The 24929-nt window shown below is 45.5% G+C and overlaps 1 protein-coding gene and 1 long non-coding RNA gene across 4 annotated transcripts in view; one reads left to right on the plus strand and one right to left on the minus strand.

The window, feature by feature from the left end:
• Positions 1–24929, minus strand: part of Elmod3 (ELMO domain containing 3) — a 54524-nt gene that overhangs the window by 5650 nt on the left and 23945 nt on the right. For all 3 annotated transcript variants that reach the window (XM_041632818.1, XM_041632837.1, XM_041632828.1), the window contains 5 exons: positions 21862–21985; positions 21563–21685; positions 19640–19770; positions 560–636; positions 206–333 (listed from right to left, as the gene is read on the minus strand). In XM_041632818.1, coding sequence (XP_041488752.1) covers positions 206–333; positions 560–636; positions 19640–19770; positions 21563–21685; positions 21862–21985 — 583 coding nt within the window. The remainder of the gene's footprint in view (positions 1–205; positions 334–559; positions 637–19639; positions 19771–21562; positions 21686–21861; positions 21986–24929) is intronic.
• Positions 18071–20318, plus strand: LOC121434070. Its single transcript, XR_005972389.1, has 4 exons — positions 18071–18097; positions 18772–18878; positions 19366–19750; positions 20277–20318. It is a non-coding gene; the product is annotated as an uncharacterized LOC121434070 (long non-coding RNA).

The following is a 24929-nucleotide window of genomic DNA, read 5'->3' on the forward strand; positions in this document are numbered from 1 at the left end:
CTACACAGCAAGTTCCAGCTCAGCCACAGCCTTACAGGGAGCCCCTGCTTCTTCGACATGCAAATAACAAGCAAGGGAACGGATGCGGATGCGTTTGGAAGAAAGGGTGGCAGAGAAAGGGGAAAGAGCGACCCCCGGGCTTTCTGAGGGATGGGAGGGGAAGGGAGAGGAGGAGCGGAAATGCAGTTCCACAGAAGGTGCCCACCTGTGAGGACAAAGCCTGAGTCTGAGATAGTCCTCTGCTGGGCCCTCCACACGCGTGCCAGGTGAAGGAAGGTGGCTGCGTAGAAGCTGTTCACCACTGGGATGACCTTCTGTCGCCGGTTACATTCCCTGCGGGACGAAGGAGGTGACCTGCTCCGCCACAGTGAACCCGACACACCAGTGCCCTCCTTCCCAGCCTGTCTGGTCACCTCACCCCACTGTTCCCCCAAGCAGCGGGGCATCCGGGTCAGGTTAGGGAGGCGAGGTGGCTGGTGCAGGGGGATTATCTGTGGAGAAAGGAGCACGGATGGGGCTGGACCAGGCTCTGCCCGTCACTCTGATCCCAGGGACTCACCTGGAGAGACACTCTTCCCTCAGGGCCTGGATGGCAATGCGGGTGATGTTCACAGACATCAAACAGAAAGGGAATTGCTGGAATGGAGGGTCAAAGGTCAGTGGTCAGTCAGCTCTGGCCTGGTGCATCTCCTCAGCCTCGGGTGGCTGGCAGGAGCGGCCGCCTGCTGTTACTGCTTCCCACCTTATGTGCCAAAGTACTTAACTGTGACCTCAGGCCTGGAATCTAGGGTTCCATACGAGGCAGGTCTAAACTAGCGCTGTATCCAACTCCCTCTTTTTTCATTTTTTTAAAAAGACCTGGTCTCACAGATCTCATGCTTGACTTAAACTCTCTGTAGCCAAGACCGACCTTGAACTTTTTAATAATTTATTTAATGTGCGTGATATGAGTGTTTTGTCTGCATGTATGTCTGTGTACCATGTGTGCACCTAGTGCCTGAGGAGCCTAGAAGAGGGTGTTGGATCCTTGGGACTGGAATGCAGGTAGTTGTGAGCTGTCAGGTCCTCTGGAGAAGCAGTCAGTGCTCTAACTGCTGAGCCATCTTCCCAACTCTTGCTCTGAAACTTCTTTCTCCACCTGCCAAATACTGGGGTCACAGTCACGTGCCACCACACCCAATCTGTGTGGGGCTGGGGATCAAACGCAGGCCTTGTGAATGCCGAGCAAGACTTCGGCCAACTCAACTCTATCCCATCTCCTTTGTGTTTTGACACAGGATCTCATTATAAGCCCTGGCTGGGCTGGAGCTTGCTAGGTAGACCAGGATGGCCTCGAACTTGTGTTCCTCTTGGCCATTCTTTTTTTTTTTTTTTTTTGGTATTTTCATTTGCCTCCATGCCTGGTGGGTTTAAATCATTTTGAATACCAAAGCAGGCTGATCCAAGCATCTTTTGAGGTTCAGTTGGCCACAGTCTTTAAGATTCTGGGGTGTGGTTCTGGAGTGAGGTGCTGGCTGGGGATCCCTGTGTGGGCCACTGGCAAGTATGGACTCCAGGCCCAGCCCTCCCACTTCTGAGTGCCTGCTCTGGGCACGGGCACTGTACCTCTCAGACTCTCAAGAACTCCAAACTCCTTTGCTGGAGAGGGGACACGCAAGGACAGAACACAATGCTGATCCCGGAAAGCTAGCAACCACATCAGCATTGCTGCGCGGTGCCTCCTTAGAGGAGACTGATGTGGCCCACTTCCCTCGGGATTGAGCTACTTTTCAGGTTAAAGTGTTAATAGCCCTGGGATGCATGGAGGCTGGGGTCTCTCAGCATATGGAGGTTTGAGTCAATCCTCTTTTTCTTGAGTCAGGTTTCTCTGTGTTGCCCTGACTGTCCCAGAACTCACTCTATAGACCAGGCTGGCCTTGAACTCAGAGATCTGCCTGCCTCTGCCTCCCGAGTGCTGGGATTAAAGGTGTGTGCCACCACTGCCACTACTGCCCTGCTTGAGTCGATTCTCTTTTATCAGGGGCACAATGGGCACCTGAAACTTAAATTCTCTCTTAAGTTCTTTCCTTTAGAAAATATTTTGAACTTTACATGTATGGGTATGTTGCCTGTATGTGTGTCTGTGTACCAGGTATGCCTGGTAGGTCAAAAGAAGCGGCTACTCTCCCGGGTCTGGAGCTACAGAGAGTTGCAAGGTGCTATTTGGGTGCTGGAAATCAACCTCGGTCCTCTGGTAGCCATTGCTCTTAACCACTGAGCCATCGCTCTAGCCCATCACAGCTTTTCTTAATTCTATGCATGTATTTATTTGTGTACATGCATGTATGGGCACATGTCTGTATGGCACGTGTGAAGGTCAGAGGGCAGTTTGCAGGAGTCAGTTTTCTTTTGACTGTGATTCCTGGGGATCGAACTCAAGCCGCTGTATAGTGGTGTATCACTTAATCTTAATAGATAAAGCTGCCTGAAGATCAGAGCACAGAGCAGCCACTCTAGTCAGCCATAGAGGCCGGGCAGTGATGGCACACACTTTCAATCCCAGCAGCCACACTAGTCAGCCCTATAGGCCGGGCAGTGATGGCACAGACCTTCAATCCCAGCAGCCACACTAGTCAGCCATAGAGGCAGGGCTGTGGTGGTGCACACCTTTAATCCCAGCACTAGAAAGGAATATAAAGTGGGAGGAGACAGAAACTCACTCTCTTTTAGTCTGAAGATTTCACAGAGGAAAGAGCTCTCTAGGGGTGTGGCTGCGTTGCTCTTCAGGTTGAACCCCAATATCTGTCTCTGGGTTTTTATTATCTGTGCTGTATCACTGGGCTTGGCAGCAAGGGCCTTTATCTGCTATCTCAATAGCCCTCAGCCATGGTTTTTAGGAGTAAGCAGACATGGCTTCTGGGTGGCCACGTCTCGTAGACTGCATCTGGAAAACTCCATGTTTTGGAGGTTCCCAGAGCTGGGGTCAAACTTCACAATGTTATTTGTTGTGTTCTAAGACAGGGTCTTACTATGTGGTCCCCACCAGCCTCAACCTCAGCAGAATCCCCCCTCCTCAGTGCAGGTTTCACAGGGAAACACTGGAATTGCTAGTCAGGGATGTGTGTAGTAATGGCTAGTCAGGGGTGTGCAGTAACAGCTAGTCAGGGGTGTGCAGTAACAGCTAGTCAGGAGTGTGTAGTAACAGCTAGTCAGGGGTGTGCAGTAACAGCTAGTCAGGAGTGTGTAGTAATAGCTAGTCAGGGGTGTGCAGTAACAGCTAGTCAGGAGTGTGCAGTAACAGCTAGTCAGGGGTGTGCAGTAACAGCTAGTCAGGAGTGTGCAGTAACAGCTAGTCAGGGGTGTGCAGTAACAGCTAGTCAGGAGTGTGCAGTAACAGCTAGTCAGGGGTGTGCAGTAACAGCTAGTCAGGGGTGTGCAGTAACAGCTAGTCAGGAGTGTGCAGTAACAGCTAGTCAGGGGTGTGCAGTAACAGCTGGTCAGGGGTGTGTGTAGTAACAGCTAGTCAGGGGTGTGTGTAGTAACAGCTAGTCAGGGGTGTGTGTAGTAACAGCTAGTCAGGAGTGTGCAGTAACAGCTAGTCAGGGGTGTGCAGTAACAGCTAGTCAGGGGTGTGCAGTAACAGCTAGTCAGGGGTGTGTACAATAATGGCTAGTCAGGGGTGTGTAGTAACAGCTAGTCAGGGGTGTGCAGTAACAGCTAGTCAGGGGTGTGTAGTAATGGCTAGTCAGGGGTGTGCAGTAACAGCTAGTCAGGGGTGTGCAGTAACAGCTAGTCAGGGGTGTGCAGTAACAGCTAGTCAGGGGTGTGTACAATAATGGCTAGTCAGGGGTGTGTACAATAATGGCTAGTCAGGGGTGTGCAGTAACAGCTAGTCAGGGGTGTGTGCAGTAATGCCTAGTCAGGGGTGTGTAGTAATGGCTAGTCAGGGGTGTGTGCAGTAACAGCTAGTCAGGAGTGTGTGCAATAATGGCTAGTCAGGGGTGTGTAGTAACAGCTAGTCAGGGGTGTAGTAATGGCTAGTCAGGGGTGTGTGCAGTAACGACTAGTCAGGGGTGTGTAGTAACGGCTAGTCAGGGGTGTGTAGTAACAGCTAGTCAGGGGTGTGTGCAGTAAGGGCTAGTCAGGGGTGTGTGCAGTAACGACTAGTCAGGGGTGTGTGCATTAATGACTAGTCAGGGGTGTGTGCAGTAACGACTAGTCAGGGGTGTGTAGTAACAGCTAGTCAGGGGTGTATGCAATAATGGTTTGGGAGGCAGAATGGGATGGCTGAAGGTTAGCAGACATCAGATGGCTCACAACCACCTTAACTGTAGTTCCAAGGGATCTGATGCCACTAGCTCTGCAGGTACACACACACACGTGCACACACACACGTTATATATACACACATACATCATTTTAAAAATAAATCTTTCTTTAAAGTGGATGAGTAAAAATTTGAGGGTAAACAGGATATTTGCATAATTTCAAAGTATTTTCTGTAAGATGGTTATTTATTTGGTTTTATGGGACCAGGCTTCTCTGTAGCTTTGAAACCTGTCCTAGAACTAGCTCTTGTAGACCAGGCTGGCCCCAAACTCACAGAGATTACCTGCCTCTGCTTCCTGAGTGCTGGGATTAAAGGCGTGCACCACCATCGCCCGGCTAAGATGGTTATTAATTGTAAGAGGAAAATGGAAGCTTTATCTAAATGGACATAAACCAGAGGACCCCATCTTAACCAAAGCTAACACCACAGAAGTGTGTGCTCCTTAGTACCAGGCACCCAGAAAAGCACATAACATACGCGGTGCCATTCTGCCTCAAATGCATACCTCCAATCTAATTTTGAAAAGAAAAAAACAACAATGAGACAAAACCTAAATTGAGGGATATTCTGAAGAATAACTGACCATGGGCCCTTTAATATGTCAGGGCTGTAAAAGACAAACAGGCTGGAAGAGATCAGGAGACATGACAAGATGCAATGATTCAAGCGCAAAGACTGACAGCAGAAGGTGTGCCTGGAACAGAGGCGGCACAGGTATGTACTAGTTAATCATTCTGTGTGCGTAATCCCCTTAGAAGATTATTGGGGAAGTGGAATGAATGATATACGGCGGCTCTTTCTAGCAATCCTTTTGCACGTTTTCTGTAAATTTAAAATTGAAGGGACACAAGCCCACTCGAGCATGGCTCTGGCAGGTCTTGCCCTTCTCCCCAGTGCCATCAGTCTTGCTAAAAACCATTAGATGACGTTCCTAAAGCTAACCACCAAGGTCTATTCCCTTATTTGGCCACTTCCTTTTCCTGGGGCTGACTACCAAAATCCAGCAATCAAAAGTCCCCTTTGATTCACCCAATTAACATGCTCAATTAAAATTAAAACACCTCATCCTAATACTGGGTTTCCCCCTTTTTCCTTCACGGTTAATTTTTAGGAGTTTTTATTTAACCTCCCCCCCCCCCTCTCTCTCTCTCTCACACACACACACACACACACACACACGCACACACACTCACTCACTCACACACGCACACATACACACAATGCACTTTGATGCATCCCCTCGATACCGCACCTTAGCCCGCTCTTCCTAACAAGTCCCTTCCTACTTCCATCTTTTCTTGTACCCACTGCATTTAATCAGAAGCACTGTGTGAGCACAGGCGACAGGAGTTGATAGTCATTCTTGACTGTCATCAGAGAAAAACCTCTGGGCACGTCAGTGAGGGATTGGTGGCACCGTCCCTTGGGCTGGTGTCCTGGACTGAGTAAGAAAGACAAAGCTGGTCGCACCAGCAGCGCTCCTGGTCTTCCTTCTGCTCCCTGACTGCGGACACGGTGTGTCCCACCACCTGAGTCCTTCCTAAACCGCCCTGTCAGGTAATCCGCCATAGCCACAGAACGGTAACTAACACACTTCCACTTATTCATCTTGAAAATACCAGGGCTAATCTTGTTTTCTTCTGTTCGTGTTTTGCCTCTTTGACACGTGGTCTCCTGTAGCCCAGCTGGCCTGAGATGTGCTGTGCAATTGAGGATGACCTTCAACTACTGATGTTCCCACCCCACCACCTGATCAATGCCTGATCTCACCCAGCTTCATTTTGTTCTTTGCCCCTTTCGTGTGGTTCCTCTACCCCCCTTTTCCAGACTCCCGGGTCACGACTGGCTGCCAAGCCCAATAAAGCTCTGTGGAACCTTGGTCTGCCCCTATCTCTTACCTTTCCCCTACTTTCTAAATGTGCCACTGTGCTCCTGGCACGGCTCTTGGACTCAATGTGTGATGCTCACGCATGCTCAAGCTTCCGCTTACTAGCATGTGTTCCTGGGAATAAATATTCACTCTGTTTGTGGTCCTGGCACTCTGCTGGGGACACAGTTTCCAGGCAGTGCTGCGACACACGGATGGCCATTTCCAACCCCTGGGGCTGGAGTATGTGTGTGTGTGGAAGGGTGGTGTGGCCTGCTGTTGCGGGAGGTCCTCCCACTCCTCCAGGCTATCACCGCTGAGGTACCAGCCCAGTGGGGCGTGGTTTCTCTCCCTTTAAAAAAGCGGCCACTTCCCTCTTCTCTCTCTCTTCACTTCCTGCTCCGCCTGCGACTAGACTCCTTTCCTGGTTGCGTAGAGGGCTGTTGCCTGGGACAGTGATCTGTAAGTTTTTTCCCCTTTAAATAAATACCACCCTAATAATCATAACCCCGAATTGGTGTGGCATTGTTTGTGACTTACGCCTTCATTTTGGCGCCCAACGTTTGGTTTTAGAACCTCTCCTTTCCCCACTCGCAGCCGCGAGTTCGGCTTGGCGGCCCCAAGATCGGCTTGGCGGCTGCGGGCTTGGCGGGCGCAAGTTCAGCTTGGCGGCCGCGGGCTTGGCGGGCTCTAGTTCGGCTTGGTGGGAGCCCTCCCCTTCCTCAGCCGCCAGCGGCCTTGGACTCCCCACGTGGATTTAAACTCCACAGGCCCGCGTAGTCTCTGGCCGCGTGGTTTGCTCTTTTCTGAGTCATTTTTAAATCTCCCTTGCAAGTACAGCTCTTAAGTGGCACGAACCAGAGCACGTGGTTGCTGAAAGCTGCAACCCCTCAGGGTGACTCTGTCACGTGGAGGCATAAGCGGCTTCCAGATTGCTCTTCTCTACCCCTGGATTCTGGGTTTCTGGTTCCGTCTCAGGAATTGATTTAATTACATTTACTTTGTTGAGAAACTTGCATTTTCCAGTTTTTAACATCTACTAAGGCACTGAAACAGGACCATGTTTTCACCGCGACTCTGCAACAGCGCCACCTGCTGGATAATAGGTAATATTGCAGTTTTTGTTTCTAACGCAAATTTTACTGCTTTGTTTTCACTAATACAATGGATTAGTAAATTTATATTTACTAATACAATGAATTACATCATACAAGGTTTATATGATTATGGGGATACCTTAATTTGCTTGTTACTAGCCTTCAGTTTTCTTTTCCATATTCTATCATTAAGGAAGAATATGGCACTACTAAGAACGATTGAATCTTTACGTACTAATAATGAACAGAAGAATATGGCACTCCTAAGAATGATAGAATCTTTACGAACTAATAATGAACAACTAATTGACAGGATTAAAATTATTGAAAATCAGAGGTTATCTGAACAAGTGGATACTATGACAGACAAAATTGATTCCATATCCAAGGGTATTAGAAAGTTACCTGAAAGGGTTCAGGCTGTTGAATTTGACGTTCAGACTTTATCACAAAGTTTTGATAAGGTAACAGACAGAATGTACCTCCAAGATGGGAATCTACATGATATACAAGAAAAGTTTAAGGAGGACATGTTATCTTTGAAGGAAAAAATTAAAGCTTTGGAATCACAGGTGCAGAATGGGGACCAAAAAATTGATACCTCAGTGAAATCACTGGAAATATATACAGGTCAGGAGATTCAGGATTTAAGAGAGACAATGATAAAAAGATTTGAAAAGATTGGGGAAATTATTGCAGCTGGTGAACAGAGTAAGGAGGCACAAGGACAGGATACAAGGCCTCCACCAGCTATTAGAACTGGCTTACCCAGGGTTCTAGCGACATACCCTATACTTAATTCTGAAAAAGCATCAACTTCTAAAGGCTCAAAGGGAGTCAGAGAAGCTAGATGGACGCCAATAGCAATGAATGATCTGAAAGAAATTAAGCAAGCTGTTGTTAATTTTGGCTTGCACAATGCATATGTAAAGGAAATAATAAGGACTTGGGCTTCTAATGCTAGAGCTACTCCCCATGATTTCCATCAGTTAGTGTCTGCAGTTTTAGATAATGGACCTTCCTTGATGTTTGGAATTTATTTCAGAGAAGAATCCAAACATATGGAACAGCAAGGAAGAGCAAAAGGTATTGAGGTTTCCCAAGATCAAATTCTTGGTGCAGGAGAATATGCTGATCCACAGGTCCAAGCTCTTTATGACGATGAAGTACTGTGTCTATGTCACCAAGCAGCTTTAAATGCTTGGAATAGGATACAAGATCCAGCAAAAAGGGTTGAATCATATACCAGAATTAGGCAGGGACAGAGAGAACCCTTTATTGACTTTTTGCAAAGATTAATTAAGGCTCTGGACATAGGGGTAACAGACCCAGAAGCTAGACGAATACTTCTTGAATCTCTAGCTTTTGAGAATGCAAACATAGAATGCAAAAAGATAATTGGGCCCTTAAAGTCTAGATCAGCACCTATGGATGAATGGATTCAGCATACGATGAATGTTGAGACGTTTAGCTATAATGATGAATCTTGGGTAGGAGAAGCAATTTCCAAAGCAATGAGGAGACATCAAACTGCCAGGTGTTTTAATTGTGGTAAATTAGGACATTTGCAAAGGAATTGCAGGCAAAGAATTTCTAGGAATATCTCTTCTGGGAATGACAAAAATAGGAGACCTCGGCCTTCAGGTATATGTAGGAGATGCGGTAAAGGCAGGCATTGGTCCAACGAATGTAGGTCAACAACAGACAGACGGGGCAATCCGATATCATCGGGAAACTCCTTGGGGGGCCTCTCGCAGGCCCCCAAGCCAACAGTGGCCCAGTCATTCCCAGTCACAGTGGAGAACGTGCCTCACCAAGAAAATTAAAAGCTCCAATTTCTGCTGTAAAAAGTAATACTGGTCTAAATGAAGAATTACGTGTGGAGGATGAGTCAAAAAACCCAATAGGACAGAGTAAACGTATATTTTGGCAGACTTCTATTAATGATCAAAGACCAAAGCTAAGAATCTGTATAAATGGCACTTTTATTGAAGGCTTATTAGACACAGGTGCGGATGTAAGTATCATTACCCCAGAATCTTGGCATCCGAATTGGCCTCTTCAAGAGGTAGATGTTCAGTTCCTGGGAATTGGAACCCTATCTCGTGTAAAACAAAGCACAAGATGGGTTGAATGCATAGGGCCCGAAGGGCAAATAGGAAGACTAAGGCCATATATAGCCAATATTGCCATAAATTTATGGGGCCGTGACCTGCTACAGCAATGGAATACCCAGATTAACATTCCTGTATTTCCAGGAACTCATAATTCTGGGAAGGATATGATGAGGTATTATGGAAAAAGGTCACCAGCCATTCAGGCTGTACAAGAACATACAGCAAATACCAAACCTTTAGAGGTACCAATGGCCCTACCTTTAAAATGGCTAACTGAGAAGCCAATATGGACCAAACAATGGCCTCTAGCTGAAGATAAACTACAGGCATTGGAACAGCTGGTGCAAGAGCAACTAGATGCTCACCATATTGAAGAATCAACCAGCCCTTGGAATTCTCCTGTGTTTGTTGTAAAAAAGAAATCTGGTAAATGGAGAATGGTGACAGATCTAAGAGCTGTCAACAAAGTAATTCAACCTATGGGCCCACTACAATCTGGAATTCCTTTGCCTTCTCTGTTACCAAAAGGATGGCCTCTTATAGTTATTGATTTGAAAGATTGTTTTTTCACTATATCGTTACAAGAAAAGGATAGAGAAAAATTTGCCTTCACAGTGCCTACTTATAATAATTCTCAGCCTAATAGGGGATATCAGTGGACTGTCCTCCCACAGGGTATGCTCAATAGTCCTACACTGTGCCAATATTTTGTAAGTAAGCCATTGGAAATAATTCGTAAACAATTCCCCAAGTCCATCATTTATCATTACATGGATGACATCTTATTATCTGATTCAAATAAAGATACTTTAGAAAAAATGTTTGAAGAAGTAAAGAAAGTCTTGCCTAGGTGGGGATTACAAATTGCCCCTGAAAAGATTCAAAGAGGAAATTCTATTAATTACCTAGGTTACAGAATAGGGTTAGAGAAAATTAAAACGCAAAAGGCACAAATTAGGAGAGACCGGTTAAAGACTCTTAATGACTTCCAAAGATTGTTAGGAGACATTTCCAGTCTACGACCAGCTGTTGGGATAACACCTGATCTAATAGTTCATTTAAACAAAACCTTAGATGGTGATAAAGATTTGAATAGTCCAAGAGAACTGACAGCTGAAGCAGAAAAGGAACTGACAATGATTGAGGAAAAATTACAGGAGGCACATGTGGATAGGGTGAACCCAAATCTTAGCTGCATCCTAGTCATATTGCCTTCCAGAATTTCTCCTACAGGGATTCTAATGCAGAGGGAAGATATTATTTTAGAGTGGATATTTATACCTAATAAACCAAGTAAAAAATTAAAAACTTATGTGGAAAAGGTCTCTGAATTAATTATAAAAGGTAAGCTGAGACTTCGTCAACTAGCAGGTATAGACCCAGCAGAAATTATAGTGCCTTTTACTACTGAAGAAATAAAAAAGTTATGGGAAGACAATGAACCGTGGCAAAGAGCTTGTGCTAACTTTTTGGGAGAAATTAATAGCAACTATCCCAAAAGTGATAGACTTAATCTCATAAAAAGAACTTCTTGGATTCTTCCTAGAATTGTACGTGATGCTCCAATAACTGGAGCCCGTACGTTCTATACTGATGCAAATAAATCAGGGAAAGCAGGTTACAAGTCAGATGAATTGAGTAAGGTGGAACAAAGCCCTTATAATTCTGTCCAGAAGGCAGAATTATATGCCATTCTTATGGTGCTAAGGGATTTTAAAGAACCTCTTAATATAGTTACAGATTCACAATATGCAGAAAGAGTTATCTTGCATATTGAAACCGCTGAATTTATACCAGATGACACAGAGTTGACTTCATTGTTTATCCAGGTACAAGACATAATCAGGAACAGGCTTTGTCCGATGTACATAACACACATCCGGTCCCATACAGGTCTGCCTGGTCCTCTAGCCCAAGGCAATGCTGAGATTGATCAATTATTGATTGGAAGTGTGTTGCAGGCCTCGGAATTTCATAAGAAGCATCATGTCAATAGTAAAGGCCTAAAGAAAGAATTTTCCATTACTTGGCAACAAGCTAAGGACATTATAAAGAGATGCCCTACTTGTTCTTTCTATAATCAAACACCGTTGCCTGCAGGGAGTAACCCAAAGGGTACTAAGAGAAATGAAATCTGGCAGATGGATGTGTTCCACTTTATGGAATTTGGTAAATTAAAATATGTACACCACACCATAGACACGTATTCAGGTTTTCAATGGGCTACTGCCCTGAGCTCAGAAAAGACTGATTCAGTAATCACACATTTATTGGAAGTTATGGCCATCATGGGTATACCTGCGCAAATAAAGACAGATAATGGTCCAGCATATGTATCTAAGAAAATGAAAGGCTTTTTTGATTATTATAATATAAAACACATTACAGGTATACCAAATAATCCTACAGGTCAGGCAGTTATAGAAAGATCAAATCGTACTATAAAGGATATGCTGAACAAACAGAAAGGGACTGAAAATACCCCCAGAAATAGATTACATAATGCTTTATTAACCTTGAATTTTCTTAACGCTAATGAGAAAGGAACGACAGCAGCAGAAAGACATTGGATAATGGAAAAGTCTGCTGAACTAAATCAACCGATTTATTTCAAAGATGTGCTGACCTCTCAGTGGAAGCCAGGAGATGTGCTACGTTGGGGAAGGGGTTTTGCTCTTGTTTCCACAGGAGAAGAAAAATTGTGGATACCATCAAAATTAATAAAGTTTCGATTTGAAGAGGAGAAACCTCTTGGAAAGGAGAAATGACAACTCATCCACAATGATGATATTCATACAGGTGGTAAGAAAAACATAGAATGGGGGCAGGGTTCTGTTCTTATCTCCACAGGAAAACACTCATCTTTGAGAAATTCAAGGGACCCTGGATGTTTGGATACTGACAGATGGAAAAATACCTGCCCAATAGGAAATATCAAGACAACTGAATGGGTTGTGTAAGTAATATTAAACCATATTTCTAAATTTATAAAGCTGGTTTTGAAGTTGGACTCTGGCTCAGTCCCTCTCCAATTCCAAGCCTGTTAGTAAGAGAAAAACCCAGAGTTTCTGGAGTTTCTGTCTCATGTCAAGAGCCATGATGTGGGACAAAAAGAAATATGAGTTTAGAAAACATCTTTGCTTTTCTTCATATCTATCATACTTTTCATTGAATATATCTATCATGTCTTTCATTGAATATATATATATATATGTCTATATATGTCTATATGATTAATGTTTAAGTTTTTCATAATGAACAATGAGTTTTTCCTGAAGTGACATTTGAAGTTTCCAGGAAGAAGATGGGGCCCCATAACAACAACTCCACCTGGTTGATATGACGTCATGATACTGATAGCGCTACTACAAGACCTGCTTTTGGTACCAGCTGCACAAGACAGTTCCAACTTGGTTAGCTGAAATGGTGCACATCTTATACAACATTTTGGCCAGACCTGCACAAAATACTCAGAGACTATTGGCAATTTTAAAAGACATTGATCTTGAAATTTAACCATCATTTCACTTTCACAGGATCCCCCAGAAAGAACGTCGCCCCCATGACAGCTGGAAGTAATTCTAGAGGACGACGTCCCCTTTCCCAGTAAAACTTGCCCTTGGGTTTAGGGACATCATTTAGGGGTTGATTATAATTAGTATACGATTGAGGGTTGGGGGAGGAATTTTATACGCTCAGGGATCATTTTGAAAAAAAAAAAGAGGGATGATGGGATAATAGATTTGTAATTGTGAGTTACTGTTTTTAGACAAATACATTGGTATAGATTCTTGTATATTGATACAAAGTTAAATTATATTGACTATTGTACGCATGCATGTTTCTACCGCTGTTTAAAACATTTTTTATGTATTGACATATATTGTATTGATATATATATATATATATATTGTATATATTTACCATATTGCAGTGTACATTTCTACCTCTGATTAAGATACTTATATAATGATTGTGTATTGATATATATTTACCTACTGCAATGTATATTTGTACATTGTTTATATATGGAGGTCATTGTCCTCATTTGTTTCACAGTCGTTTATTGTCTTAGTCTTTAAGTTAGATAGATATTGAGAATTATATAGACTAATAGTCATCTAAGTTTGTCATTTATAATAGACTAATCAGGTTCTTTAGATATATAGAGATTATACTCAGTATAGATAGATAATCTTCAACTTCTTCAAAGAGCTGTAGAAAATGGCCTTTAATCTAACTCAGAGTTTTGTGGTAGTGAGACACAACTGCTCCTGGCAACACCACTCTATTCCCGAGAGAATGTTGAGCACCAAAGACACTCCACCTGGAGCCTTTCTTTTTGGCAGAACTGGCGTTTGGGCAAAGAAATGCCCATACCTCAACAACTGACAAAGATACAGAGCATGCATCAATGGATAAAACAGGACTGTCATATCCTGCCAAGACAGGGTAAGATAGTTTTGAAAAGTTGCTTGCCTTAGAAAATGGTATGTCAGTTATGTTAGGCCTTAGCTAAAGTTGGTTGCTTCAACGCTGCTAATGTGACTTTGGGTGATTGCCCAGGTAGCTAGTTGTCTCTGTAATTTGTTGCATGTTTTGGAAGTAGTTTTACTGAACTTCCTAATTACCCAGGTAACATTATTTCCCTTCTCAGATCTTCGATGGGGTTGAAGACTATATAAATGTAGTTACTTTCTCTCATGACTTGGCCAAGTTATTTATTATACAAGACCTAAGCTAGTTAGAATAGGATATTTGTACTTATTGTATATAATTTCATAGTAGGTTTAGAACTCTCTTAATTAAACAAAAGGGGGAGGTGTTGCGGGAGGTCCTCCCACTCCTCCAGCCTATCACCGCTGAGGTACCAGCCCAGTGGGGCGTGGTTTCTCTCCCTTTAAAAAAGCGGCCACTTCCCTCTTCTCTCTCTCTTCACTTCCTGCTCCGCCTGCGACTAGACTCCTTTCCTGGTTGCGTAGAGGGCTGTTGCCTGGGACAGTGATCTGTAAGTTTTTTCCCCTTTAAATAAATACCACCCTAATAATCATAACCCCGAATTGGTGTGGCATTGTTTGTGACTTACGCCTTCAGCCTGCTTTTAAATCATCCTCCCATTTTCCCCTGCTGGCTTCTGAGTCCTGGCGCGGCTGAGGATGACCCTGACTTCCAGAGTGCTGGCATCACAGGTGTGCTCCGCAATGCCTGGTTTGTGCCTGAGCGCCAGGCCTGTGGATGCGAAGCAGGCACTCTGCCAGCTGAGCCACATTCCCAGGCCCTCCTTCTCGTTAGAGACACAGCTCTACTACGTTGTAGTCTACACTGGTCTTGAACTCACAACAGACCCATCTTCCTCTGAGTCCCAGAGTACTGGGATTAAAGGTGTGGCCTACCACACTCCAGTTAATTATTTTTCTCTTTTCTTCATAAACAGGGTGTCTTGTAACTCAGATTGGCCTGGAACTTGCTATGAATCTTAGGATGACCCTGAATTTACAGGTATGCCCTAACATGCCAGGTTCTGGGGACCTGTAATATACATTACACCGGTAAACTGTCACGTGCAACTTGTGCACGTTGAGAGCGGACTCTTGAGAACCAGTCTCCTGTCTCACACTCAAGCCTGTTTATCTCCAGTGTCCTCCGAGACTCCAAGTCCGGGAGCAGGCTGGCACCCCAGGTCTGGGGGGCAGGGAGAAGGAGCAGCCAAGGGCATTAAAGACACTGCACCTTTGGGACCAGCAAGAAGGAAAACCATTTCCAACATACGTTACAGTTGTTTAGCCCGCGGCATACAACTGCCTGCAGTGGAAACCAGAAGCTGGAAGCTCCCCATGGGGAGACCCTGCTTTGCCCAGGGCGATCACTTCAGCATGGGCATTGGGACAGGGTTTCTTCTGGATGTGGGAACTGCCTGATTTGATGAGCATTCTTATTTGTTACCTGATATTATCATCATCATTATTATTTATTATTATTATTTTTGTTTTCCAAGACAGGGTTTCTCTGTGTGGCCGTGGCTGTCCTGGAACTCGCTTTATAGACCAGGCTGGCCTCAAACTCACGGAGATCCATCTGCCTCTGCCTCTTGAGTGCTGAAATTAAAGGCGTGCACCATCATACCCAGCTTATCTTTTTTAAAAAAATCTTTATTTTATGAATGAGTGCTCTGTTTGCATGTATGCCTTTATGTCAGAAGAGGGCGCCAGATCTTATTACAGATGGCCTGACTATAGTAGCTAGGAACTGAACCCAGGACCTCTGGAAGAACAGCCAGTGCTCTTAGCTGCTGAGTCATATCTCCAGCCCAATACTTATTCTCTTATTTTTGCTTACTATATGCTTAATAAACTCACTCATTCAAAACTGAAAATATGGGCACCATATAATCTCGGTAGAAAAGGGCTTGAACCCAGGGCTTTGTATGCGCTAGGCAAGCACCTTACCAACTGAGCTGTGTCCCCAAATCTGTAACTTTGATTCCTATGTTATTAGATAATAACAACACTTGCAACTTTTCTGTACGTTTGAAATTTCATGAGAATAACTACTTGTCGTGCAGGGTGGCTCACAGCTGTGATCCTAGCACTTGGAATGCTGAAGCAGGAGGATGGCTATGTATTTAAGGACAATCGGGCGAACCCGTAAGTTCCGAGACAGTCTGGACAACAGAGTGAAACACTGACTCAAAAATTAAGAATGAAAAAACACAGAACAAGGGGCGGGAGAAGTGGCTCCGTGGTAACGAGCCCTGGTTGCTCTTGAAGGACTGGAGATGGGTACCCAGCACCTGTCAGGCAGCTCACAACCACCTGTAACTCTAGCTCCGGGGAGCCCATGCCCTCTTCTGACCTCCATGGGCACTTGCCCACATGTGTGCAGACGCACAAATACACATACATAAAAATGAAATAAAATCTTAAAAACAAAAAAGCAAAATAAAAAACAGGAAAACACACACACAAACACTCACGTGCACATGCACAGACACACACACAAACACACTCACGTGCACATGCAGACACACACACAAACACACACACGTACACACACACACAAACACTCACGTGCACATGCACAGACACACACACAAACACACTCACGTGCACATGCACAGACACACACACAAACACACACACGTACACACACACACAAACACGCAGCTCCAAATGACTAAAATCTCAACTCACAATCACCCTTCTTGGCTTCCACAAAATCCTCTGAAAACTGAGTCTATATTTACTGTCTCAGATTTGTTCTTCCCTTTTAAACGTAACCCAAATCAAGACTCTGCCTCTAACATCTGCTGGAAACGTCCTAACTGTGGTTCCCAGCGACAACCAGGCAGACCTTAGGTCTTACAGGCCAGCACCATCTGACCCCAGGCCAAGGCCAACACTACATCCTCCTTCCTGTGACTTTGGGGCCTTCTGTCTCCTGGGCTCCTGCCTTCTTCCCCCTCGTCTCCTGCTCATGTGACGTTTGAAGCGCTGTCACTCGTGTTCCCGAGCATCTCACATCACCTTCGTGACTGACAGCAGGAGCTCTGCCAGCGCCAAGCTCTCAGAATTGCTTGCAGGGCTTCGTAGGACACCGACACCGGCTTCTGGGACCCACAGACGGCCTGGGAGGGGCACTGGGATGGTTCTCCTCCCCCCATCCTCCTCCTCCTCCTCCTCCTCCCTCCCTCCTTCATTTCCTCCCCTCTTCTCTTTTCCTTCCTCTCTCTTTCTAGCTATATAGCGCAGGCTTGCCTTGAACTTGCTATGTAGCCCAGGCTGGTGTGTAACTCACTACAGGTATTTAGTTTATGGTAGTGTTGGGGTTCAGCCTGTTAGGTGAGCGTTCTAGCATTCTCTCCTAGCAACATTCCCAGCTCCGGGAAGTTTCAGTGTGAGGCCTTGAACTCTTACCTCAGCCTTGAGTGCTGGGATTACTGTCATGAAGCTCAGAATGTGCACTTATTTAAATTTTATGTGTATTGTGCTTTGCTTGCATGTATGTCTGTGTACTGCATGCACTCCTGGTATTGAGGAGGGCAGAAGAAAAGTGTGAGATGCCCAGTCTATACTGGAGTTATAGACCACTGTGACCCACCATGGGGTGCTGGGAACCAAAATTGGGCTCTCCAAAAGAGCAGGGTTCCTCTGTGTAGCCCTGGCAGTCCTGGAACACCTCTGTAGACTAGGCTGGCCTCATACTCAGACATTCTCCTGCCTCTTCTCCCATGTGTTGGGTTTAAAGCGTGAGCCACCACCGCCCGGTGCAGTTAGTGTTCTTAACTACTGAGCTGCCTCTCCAGTCCCTACTCCTACTTTTTCTTCTTTTTCTTTATGGTACTTTTTTTTTTTTTTTGAGACAAGGTCTAACTATGTAGTCCTAGATAACATGGAACTCACTCTGTAGACCAGCCTGGCCTCAAACTCACAGAGATTTGCCTGCCTCTGCCTCCAGAGTGCTGTGATTAAAGGCATTCTCCATCACACCTTTTTTTTTCCTTAGTTGTTCTTAGTTTTGTTTTTTTTAAGTCACTAATGTCTTCTTTGTCCAAAGCCTAACCCTGTGTCCATTCCATCAAAAACCACACTGCTTCTACTCTCCTTATTTTATTTCAGCTCTTCTGGAATCCCTGTTCCCACCCACTGCCTACCCCAACTAGGCTGGTCCTAAGGGACCTCCCTGGGAACTGTCCTTCACGAGGCAGCTGGTAAGATCCCCTGTCATTGTGCTGCTCGAGCTTTGCGATACAGGGACAAACCTGGAGTCCACCATGTGCCTGACGGACCTACCATCTGGTCTGCTTCCTTGGTGGCTTCTTCTCCACTGTGAGCCGTGTTCCTTCTGCTTGCCCCTGGCATGTTCCCTTTGTGACCTTCACTTCTGCTGGGCCCTCTGCCTGGAATGTCAGGCACCCTAGGCATGGGCTTGGCTAACATGACACACCCCTCCAGACTCAGTTCATCTCCTGACTCCTCCATTAAACACCATCCCTACCTTACCCACCCCCTTTCCTCCGCGCTTACCGTTTCTACTGAATTCTGGGATTCATTTAGAATATCATTTTGTCATCTCTGCTGTTTGTCATCCTAGTCTGTTTTGTTCTCTGACACATCCCAAGCACCATGAAAAATAAGTGGGGGGGGGGTGCGGAAGAGATCTTTGTTTACTGAATGAACGAATTTCTAGCCCCAGGAGTTTGGGTAGACAAATGGAAGGAAGCAGGCCACATCTGTTTCCTTGGAGTCAACACTATCCTCCACTACATGGGAAAACTACCAGACCTATCCCCAAAGGGCAAGAGAGAATAAGGGGCTACCAAAGCCATCACAGGGCTGATGATTAAGATCATGGGTCACCCCAAAACTAACCCTGTCCCTTCAGAGTTGAAAGAAGCTACCAGCACCGGAAGCAGCAACCCCTTTGTGTGCCCAGTGCACAGGATCATAGACAACTGAATATTCCCAGCTGGCCAGCTAACTGTCATGATGGTTAGTGCTGACAAATCCCAGTGTCTGGAGTCACCTGGGATATGGGCCTTTGGGCCTTTGGGCATGCTAACAACAGATGATCTCCATCATGTTGCTCACATGGAGACACACATCTTAACTGTGGGCAGGCCCATTTCCTGGGCAGGGGATCTGGACCCATATGAAACGGACAGTGAGCCGCCCACTTAGCATTCCTGCAGTTACTGTCCAGTTTCTTGACCTTGGTTCAATGTGACCAGCTGCCTCCCGAAGCTCCTGCGGCTGTGACTCCCTGGCATTGATGCACTGTAGAACATCAAACTACGAGCAGAAACAAACCCTGCCTTAGGAGGCAGAAGCGGCAGATCTTTGAGTTTGCAGCCAGCCTGGTCTGCATAGTGAGTTCCAGGACAGCTAGGGCTACACAGAGAAACCCTGCCATGAAAAATCAACCAACCAAATAAACAATCTTTCCTTCCTTCCTTCTTCCTTCTTTCTCCTTCCTCAGTTCTTGCCAGCATACTCTGCCACAGCAACAGAAAGAAGTAAGCACGGTCTTCAAGATTTCTCTGCAGCAGATGAGGAAATCAAGGCTCGGAGAGACTGAGCGATTTGCTAAAGACTCCCAGCTAATGAATGGTGGAGCTCAGATTCTAAAGCATCTGACAGGGAAGCCACTTCGGGCTCGTCTCCACCATCCTGATGTTGAACCACACAGTCCTCCTGGCTGCTGGGGTCCTCATTCCCCAGTATTCTCCTCTGTCCTCCCCTGAGAATCCTACCTGGATGTGGTGATGAGACAGGCGGAAGATCTCCTGGGCCATCAGCAATGTCTTTGAGTCCATTACCAGATACAGCAGATGCAGGAGGGCAAGGAAGCCTGCCCCTCTCAGGTCTGTAGCTGGATTTGCTCCTGTGGCAGAAACCAGGGTGTGACAGTGAGCGAGGGTGGAGGCTGCCTGGATCGCTTGTGCTCCCAGGACACGGCTGGGAAACTGCCCTGGCACTGGCCCTGTACAGCCCCCTTCCAGACATACCCGTGATGGGCGCTACGGGACCAAACGAGCCCATCCTCCGGCACTCAGGACAGCACTGGGCTCTATGGGACCAAACGAGCCCGTCCTCCGGCACTCGGGGCTGCCCTGGGTTCTATGGGACCAAACGAGCCCATCCTCCGGCACTCAGGACAGCACTGGGCTCTATGGGACCAAAAGAGCCCGTCCTCCGGCACTTGGGACTGCCCTGGCAGTGGTCTTCTGTTCCCACAGCCTCCTGTAGTCATTTCCCCACACAACTACCAGCAAGATTTTCACCAAGACAGGGGCTGGGGTATAGCTTAGCTTGCAGAGTGATTGCCTGCCATACATGAGGCTGGGTGCCACCTCCAGCAGGGTATAAATTGGACATGTTTGTCAACAGGCCTGCTGTCCCAGCACCTGAGACGTAGAGGCAGGAGGATGAGACTTCAAGGTCATCCTTGTCTGCAGAGCAAGTTCAAGGCTGGCAGAGAGACCACCTCCAGAAGGGAAAAAGAAGAAGAAAGACTAAAGCTGGCGCAGGCCTGTCTCTTCTCCTGTATCTCTACCATGTTAGGGCACAGTGAGAAGGCCCTCAACAGACACCGAGGGGATTCTGAAGCCATGCTCGCCAGACTTCACAGTCACCAGAACCATGAGCCAAATCAGCTTCTAATTTCTACACATTACCCAGTCTTGAGTATTTGGTGATAGCAACAGAAAATAGACTAAGAGCAGAACGAAAAGGCCCCAGAAAAGCTGGCTCTGTAGCCAAAGGGATGGGATAGAAGGGCAGCTAGCAAGACAGAATTTAAATAACAACTAGCCTGCTCTAACCAAACACTATTGAGATACATGCAGCCCCAGTGAGGGCCCACGTTTCTTCCCTTGTCCGACTGAACCCAGGAACCCTTAGCTGCATTAAAGAAAGCCAGGTGAGGAGCTCAGCCTTTAACCTGTAAGGAGCCCCCCACCACGCCCCTTCAGTGGAGGGGACACAGGAGCATAGTAACAAAGTCCTCCCAGCTAGTGGTGTTTGTGGAAGCTGAACTCAGTATTTGGGCTTTCACCAGTGAGTGATGTCAGTCCTTATTCGCTGGCCCAGTAGTGGAGGAGGCATGCGGGAAGAGACGGGATAAACAAGGCCCAGAGTGTCCAAGGCATGCTATAGTCTGAGCATAAGAGTCCAAGGTCATGCTAGGTTATATGAGACCCTGTCTCCAAAGAAAAAAAAGTATAATCCAAAGGCAAGAGAAGTAATTGTTTCAATTTAAAATAACTAGAATACAATTTTCATTTAAAAAGAGGAAAGACAGCCGGGTGGTGGTGGCGCACGCCTTTAATCCCAGCACTTGGGAGGCAGAGGCAGGCGGATCTCTGTGAGTTCGAGGCCAGCCTGGTCTACAGAGCTAGCTCTAGGACAGGCTCCAAAGCTACAGAGAAACCCTGTCTCAAAAGATCAAAAACCAAAAAAAAAAAAAAAAAAAAGGAAAGAACACAACCAGATCAAATGATATCACTCCACATGTCCCATCTCACATCTCACAGCACAAAGGTACTTCCTAACAGATGGTAGAGCTCCAAGGGACATGGGACACTCCTAGATGTTTTTCTTTACTCAAGATGGCCTCTTCTCTGGAATCTGGAATCAATCAGACAAGGAAAGCAAGACAGGGGCTTTTCTCTCACCCTGAAAGCCCAGGTCTTCCCAGTGGTCTCCATGAAGGGCACAGTCGAACTTGGAGCCAGTCAACTTCTTGTAGATGGTCCGCAGCACTCGGCCATGCATTGGGTCTTGGCTGTCCAGGCCACCTGCCCCAAAATACACATACCCTTTCTGCTAGGCTGTCCCCAGGGAGAAACCAGTGCTCCCTGGAGAATGGGGAATTGGATTATGTTCAAGACAAGCTACCAACATTCCTGTGCTCACGGCAATCCGGACAGGCAAGAGCCTCACTGTGTGCCCTGGAGCTGCCCCGAGCACTCACACTGAGCAATGGTGAGGACCAAGTCTCTTTCTTCCCGAAGGTCCTGGTGCAGCTTTGGTGGCCCAAAGAGGCAATGCCGGAGGGCGGCGAGCCCAGTCCTTCTAATAGTTGGCTGGATTCTTTTCTGGGAAGAAAAGCACAGACAATCTATTAAAACTTTTATCAAGCAGAGACTGTCCCCTCAGCTAGTGTCTGGGCCAGGAAAAGGAGTCAGAAGTCACCAAGACTGCAAAGACAGGCACTTGTAGCTCCCAGATCCTTTGCAAGTTGTCCTTGGGTGTAGACAATCCCAGCCAATTCTCTCCATTTGTCTTCTGGACTTTTTCAGAACTAGCTATTGACGACCAGTTAGGCTCAGCCGTGGCCACAAGGAATCTCAAATATGTCCAGGTAAAAGTCAGGATAGTAGTCTCAGCAAAGCTGTCTACTCTTCATATGGCTATATGAGTTAGATGTTTCTTCTAAACTACATCATGCTGGCTCCCTAAAGTCAGGGCACCACTGCCTGCCTTACCAGGTGCTGGGTTTTGGCATCTTCTGGCCTTGTGTATCAGTGCCTGACTCTTGCGTCTCTCACGATCCAGGCTTTAGACTGAATACTCGAGCCCACCATCCCTCAGTATGCTTATTCCCCTCATACTCCTTTTCCCAGTCCCACTTTAGTATTGGTGTATGTATTCATGATGTGTGTGAGGGGCATACCTGTCATGACTTGTGTGTGAAGGTCAGTTCTCTCTTCCCACCTTTCAGTGGGTTCTGGAGATCAATCTCAGGCCATGCAGCTTGTAAGGCAAGAGCCTTTACCCAGTGAGTCTTCTTATTGCCCCACACAACAGCCCTGGCTGTCCTGGAACTCAGTCTGTAGACCAGGCAGTCCTCAAACTCAGTGATCTGCCTGTCTTTGCCTCCTGAGTGCTGGGTACCACCTGCTACACAACTTTTGTAAGACAAAGTTTCTCTCTACGTGGCTCAGGTTGGCCTTGAACTTATGATATCTTCCTGCCTCAGCCTCCTAAGTCTAGAATTATAAATGTATGCCACCATATTTAGTACTGACATCTTTTTTAAAAATTTATTTTATGTGTATGAGTGCTTTTCTTGAATGAATGTCTGTGCACCGTGTGTGTGCCTGGTGCCTGGGTTGGTCAGAAGAGGGTGTCAAATCCCCTGGCCTGAAGTAATGGATAGTTGTGAGCTGACATGAAGGTTTTGGGAATCAAACCCGAGACCTCTGCCGAAACAAGTGCTCTTAACCGTTAAGCCATCTATCTCTCTAGCTCCCAGCATCTTTCCTAAATTTCTAGGTCATATAAGGTGTGGTGGTGCATGCTTCTAACGCCAATACCTGAGAGGTGAGGATAGAGGATTGCCTTGAGTTTATTACCAGCCCTGGCAACATAGTGAGTGCCAATTTAGCCAGGGCTACATAACAAGACTGTTCCAAAAAAAAAATTAATGAAATTCCCAAACAGCTCCTGGCTCCTACAGGGAATATTCCTTCATTTGCCATGAATCATTAGTACCCTGCTCTTTAGACAGTCTGTCTTCCCTCCCTAAGGAGCTACCTGGTCTTTGATTCTAATACTTCCCATCTCATGGAGGGAAAACCCAGGAGACATCTGCACATGTCCTGAATCACAGGGTTGCAAGGGCTCCTCAGGTTCAGTCCCACAATGGCTAGCAGGGCTCTACATGGTTTTCAGAGATGGCCCATGGGTTAATGAGAGGACTCGTTCTCCTAAAATACCTGGGTTTGGTTCCCAGCACCGACAGCACATCAGGTAGTGTGGGGGGAGGCTACACGCTCATTTCCGGGCTGCCCAGATTCCCAAAATAATCACAAAGAATCTGTATTAATTACAATACTGTTTGGCCAATACCTTAAGCGTATTTCTGGCTTACTCTTATATCTTAGATTAACCAGTTTCTATTAATCTGTGTATTGCCACATGGCTGTGGCTTACTGGCAAGGTTCCAGTGTGTCTGTCTCCTGTGGACGGCTACATGGCTTCTCTCTGACTCTGCCTACTCTCTCTCTATATATCTCTTTCAGCCTGGCTTTACTCTGTTAAGTCATTGGCCAAACGCAGCATCTTTATTAACCAATGGCAATAAAACATATTCACAGCATACATTACCTCCCACATCACTTCTTCTTTTTTGTTTTAATAAAAAAACAAAACAAAACAAAATCTTTAAAGAGACAGTCATAGGTTTAAAGGAGTAAAAAAAAAAAGAAGCCATGTAAAGATGAAATAGACACAGAGAGTCTGGACTATGTATATTATTGTGTTTTCATTGAATTTTTGACTGTGAAGGAGCTAAGTATAGAGAGACATTTCATTGTATGGGCTGCTAAGCTAAATCAAAACACACACATACACATATGTATGTATCTAAAAGGTATCTTGACTTCAAAATTTGGGTCTAAGGATTTGTTGATTTGGAAAAGAGGTTCTTCTTTTGTTTCCACAGAGGATGAGAACCTGTAGATTCCTTCCAGACTAATGTGGTCTTATGGACCAACACCCACCAAAAAGGTTGCAGTGAACACCTCCCAAAATTACTTTGCCAAACAAAAAGCAGGAAGCAGTTTGGAGATAACTACACCAAAATTCCCAAATATTGTTTATAAATGTTTTACATTTAAAGGGGGATATGCTATAGAGATTTGCAATGGCATGGAAGTTGGTTTATTGATACAAATTCAAGATCAGTTTTGTTTTATATATATATAAACTCATATATATATATATGCTCTTGATTAAGGTATTGTGTTTGTACAATTAATTTAAAAATGTAATGTATAATTAAGAAATATAGGTTAATAGAGAGTCATCTATAATAGTCAAACTTGTAGTCATGTTAGGTTTTCTAGATGTACAGAGTTATATGTCAGATGGATAGGTATTCTTGAGATCGTTCAAAGACTACAGAATATGGCATTTAAGATGTTTTAAGAACTTAGGACTTTTCATAACATGAGATTCATTTGCTCCTGACAGCACCAATTTACTTCAAGAGGATGATGGGCATTAAAGAGGCTCCTCATGGAGTTTGTTAGCCAT

The sequence above is a fragment of the Microtus oregoni genome, unplaced genomic scaffold, assembly GCF_018167655.1.
Source record: "Microtus oregoni isolate MIOR12 unplaced genomic scaffold, Mior012 000002F_ref0000024, whole genome shotgun sequence".
Lineage (NCBI taxonomy): Eukaryota > Metazoa > Chordata > Mammalia > Rodentia > Cricetidae > Microtus > Microtus oregoni.